Source organism: Charadrius vociferus, unplaced genomic scaffold (genome assembly GCF_000708025.1).
Source record: "Charadrius vociferus isolate BGI_N301 unplaced genomic scaffold, ASM70802v2 scaffold251, whole genome shotgun sequence".
NCBI classification, from domain to species: Eukaryota; Metazoa; Chordata; class Aves; order Charadriiformes; family Charadriidae; genus Charadrius; species Charadrius vociferus.
Genome location: NW_009646963.1, coordinates 998,359 through 1,001,008, shown reverse-complemented (window position 1 = coordinate 1,001,008; position 2,650 = coordinate 998,359). Strand labels below are relative to the sequence as shown.

The 2,650-nt window shown below is 46.8% G+C and overlaps 2 protein-coding genes across 2 annotated transcripts in view; both read right to left on the bottom strand.

Annotated features, from left to right (window-relative positions):
- LOC104295470 (putative RNA-binding protein Luc7-like 2) overlaps window positions 1-2,532 on the bottom strand; it is a 42,815-nt gene extending 40,283 nt beyond the window's left edge. Inside the window, exon 1 of the mRNA XM_009895227.1 lies at window positions 2,412-2,532. The gene's annotated coding sequence lies outside the window, so the exon portion shown is untranslated. The remainder of the gene's footprint in view (window positions 1-2,411) is intronic.
- The window catches only part of LOC104295505 (chromosome unknown open reading frame, human C7orf55), a 1,445-nt gene continuing 1,138 nt past the window's right edge, over window positions 2,344-2,650 (bottom strand). Inside the window, exon 2 of the mRNA XM_009895265.1 lies at window positions 2,344-2,538. Within this exon, the coding sequence (XP_009893567.1) occupies window positions 2,344-2,538 (195 nt within the window). The remainder of the gene's footprint in view (window positions 2,539-2,650) is intronic.

Genomic DNA, 2,650 nt, shown 5'->3' with positions numbered 1-2,650 from the left:
CCAGCCCGGTGCCCGTTGCTCATCCCCGGGGCAGGCTCGGTTCCCCTGTGCTGGGGCGCTCGGCCGGCGGAAGCAGCGAGATGTCAAGTGCGTGGGTGCACGTCCGCTGCTGGGCCTGGGTGGCAGCGGGGGTGACCGGGTAGGTACGTCAAGAGATGGCGCTGAGGGAATATGCTTCTTGAAGAGAATTCCCTTTATTTGACTGACATTCGGCACCGCTGTAATGATACTGTGCTTCTCTCAAGCTGTTGAGCACAGTTGTGGTTGCGCTGGTGGGAAAAGCTCCTGTAATACCCGCTTTTTAGAGAACCTCCCTTAAAACTGAAGCTGCTGTGACGTGTTGTAGTTAATTCAACATAGAGACTACCAAGACCCTGCCTCAGAAAAAATACTGTCACGGTTTCTGTCTATCCCAACGCCCGCGTTTTCTGACTGTCCCTTTCCTAACCACCGGGTTGCCATCTAGTGCCCAAACGCCGCCAGTGACTGTCACAAGGATCAGTTCTAATCGTCCACAGCCAGGGTCGTGTTCAACTTCTAAGATAAGCTTAATATGACTGAGAAAAGGAAACGTTAAAAAGCCATTTAAAAAAACCCTCCCTCAAGTATCTGGATTTCACAAGGACTTGCAGAGAAGATGCAATGCTCAGACAGGAGTCTTCAACAAATTTAGGAAAAGGTTCCCTACCCAGTGCTCCTCAGCTATTCAGAAAATGTCCCAGCTTTGTTTTTTCTTCAGCATATAAATTTGCTTCTGTTAAGTCACTGTGTTACTTTGGATTGAAGGAGAAGTAACTGGAATTGATACAGATACAGGTTAAAATTTTCTCTATGAAGACATTTTAGCTATTATTTGTACACACACCATACAACCTTTAGTTCTAGGTACTCTTTAAAGAGCAAAGATTGCTTTTTCCATCTACTTCTGGCCAAATTTCAGCTTTTCTTCCAGAACTGGTTTCAGTGAGCCATGTATTTTTCTTCTGGAGCAATATACAGTAGACTTTGGATGGAGCAAACCTTTAGTCCATCTGGAAAGTACACTGCAGAAGGTAGCAGCTGCATTAAATAACTCACAGCAACAAATACACCCCAGACGTTCTCAGGGTATGGTGACTTCCCATAACTTTCATCTACTGAGCTGCAAAGGTACCAAAGGTTCCAAGGTTGGTACTTCCTCATCTGTCATACCAACACGTCTCAAAAAAACCCACCACTGTTAGACTAGAAAGACACTGCAAGAATTACAAACTGGATTTTTAGTCTATAGAACCTCAAAACTTGTAGTTCACTTATCTTACTTAAGTAGCCAAAATCTTCACAGTTTTAAGGATCTACTATCCCTCAGTTTTAAATACAGGGCAAGGAGAATATATATAGATGAAGTAATTCTATTTGCAATGCCTTTCTGACAGAATACTTTGTTTTCCCTGGTAGTACAAAAAAAAAACAAAACAAAGAAGCACTCTTTGTTAGCCTTGCTTATAGCTCCTCCTCCAAGTAAACAAGCCTCACATTTTTTAGCCATTGTAAGTCATCCTTATTACAGATTTCTTGCGTATCTTGCATATAATCCAACCCTCCTCTGAGAAGAGGGCAGTGACAATTCAAGCCAGTATTTCTTTTCTTATAAAAAGAGACTTGCTGTTCCAGATTGTAAGACAAGCAAGAAAATGGCAGCCTGATTTGTATAGCTACTGTAACTGGCAGTAATCTGTCCACTGAGTTTTTCTGAGACTCGCAGTGTATAAGAACAGCATAGGAAGCGTACAGTCGCAGAGTCAACCACTCAGAGATACTGAGAAACACATAATTCTTTAAGTAGTATTTATCTCTTTGAATTGTTACCCCGTGGAAAAAAAATATCTTCCAAGAGGAAAGAGGTTTATGCTACTGCAGAGCTCACCAGAACCCACTGATGTTCCAAAGAAAGCAACTTCGCTCTTGGGAGAGTAGAAAATTCCCCACACACAGACCGTGGTTGGCAAACCCTAAAATGAACAGGCAAATTCTCTCACCTATGGATTTTGAGGGGGGGAAACCAGCAACCTTTGCAACTTTTTAGGCAAAGAGCTTAGCAGTGAAGGCCTTGGCACGTTTTCCTACCACAAACCACCTTTCTCTCATTCCGTGGAGGTTGCCTGCCATACCACACGTTCAGAACGAAGGGGACGGATCTAGTACACTTGATAAACCCAGACAGGGATTCCCAGTTATGGCTGCTTTCACACCATACCGGCAGCCTAAACCTGACAGAAAAACACAAGCGAGGAAACCCATCCCGTTTCGACGATTCTAGGGTGTGTTTATTCAGGAATAAATAGGTAACGCGGCAGACTCATCTTAACCCTTCCCTCCGGGCTGCTGAGGCAACCTGAAGCCCACCAGGCCGGCGACCTCCTCCGGCGAGCGTTCCCCCTTGCCGTGGTACTCCCGGTGGAGGGCCGTGTGCTCCCGGACGCTGCGGAGGAGGCAGAGGTAGGTGGCGGCCTGGAAGTGCAGCTCCTGCTGGGCCCGGCACAGCTTCTCGCTGGTAACCTGCCGAGAGGAGGGAACAAACCCCCAGAGACTTCACCTCAGCCCGCGGCCAGGGTCGCCCCGGCCTCGCCTCGCCAGGGACAGAGCGGGGAGGGAGGGGGATGGCACCCGC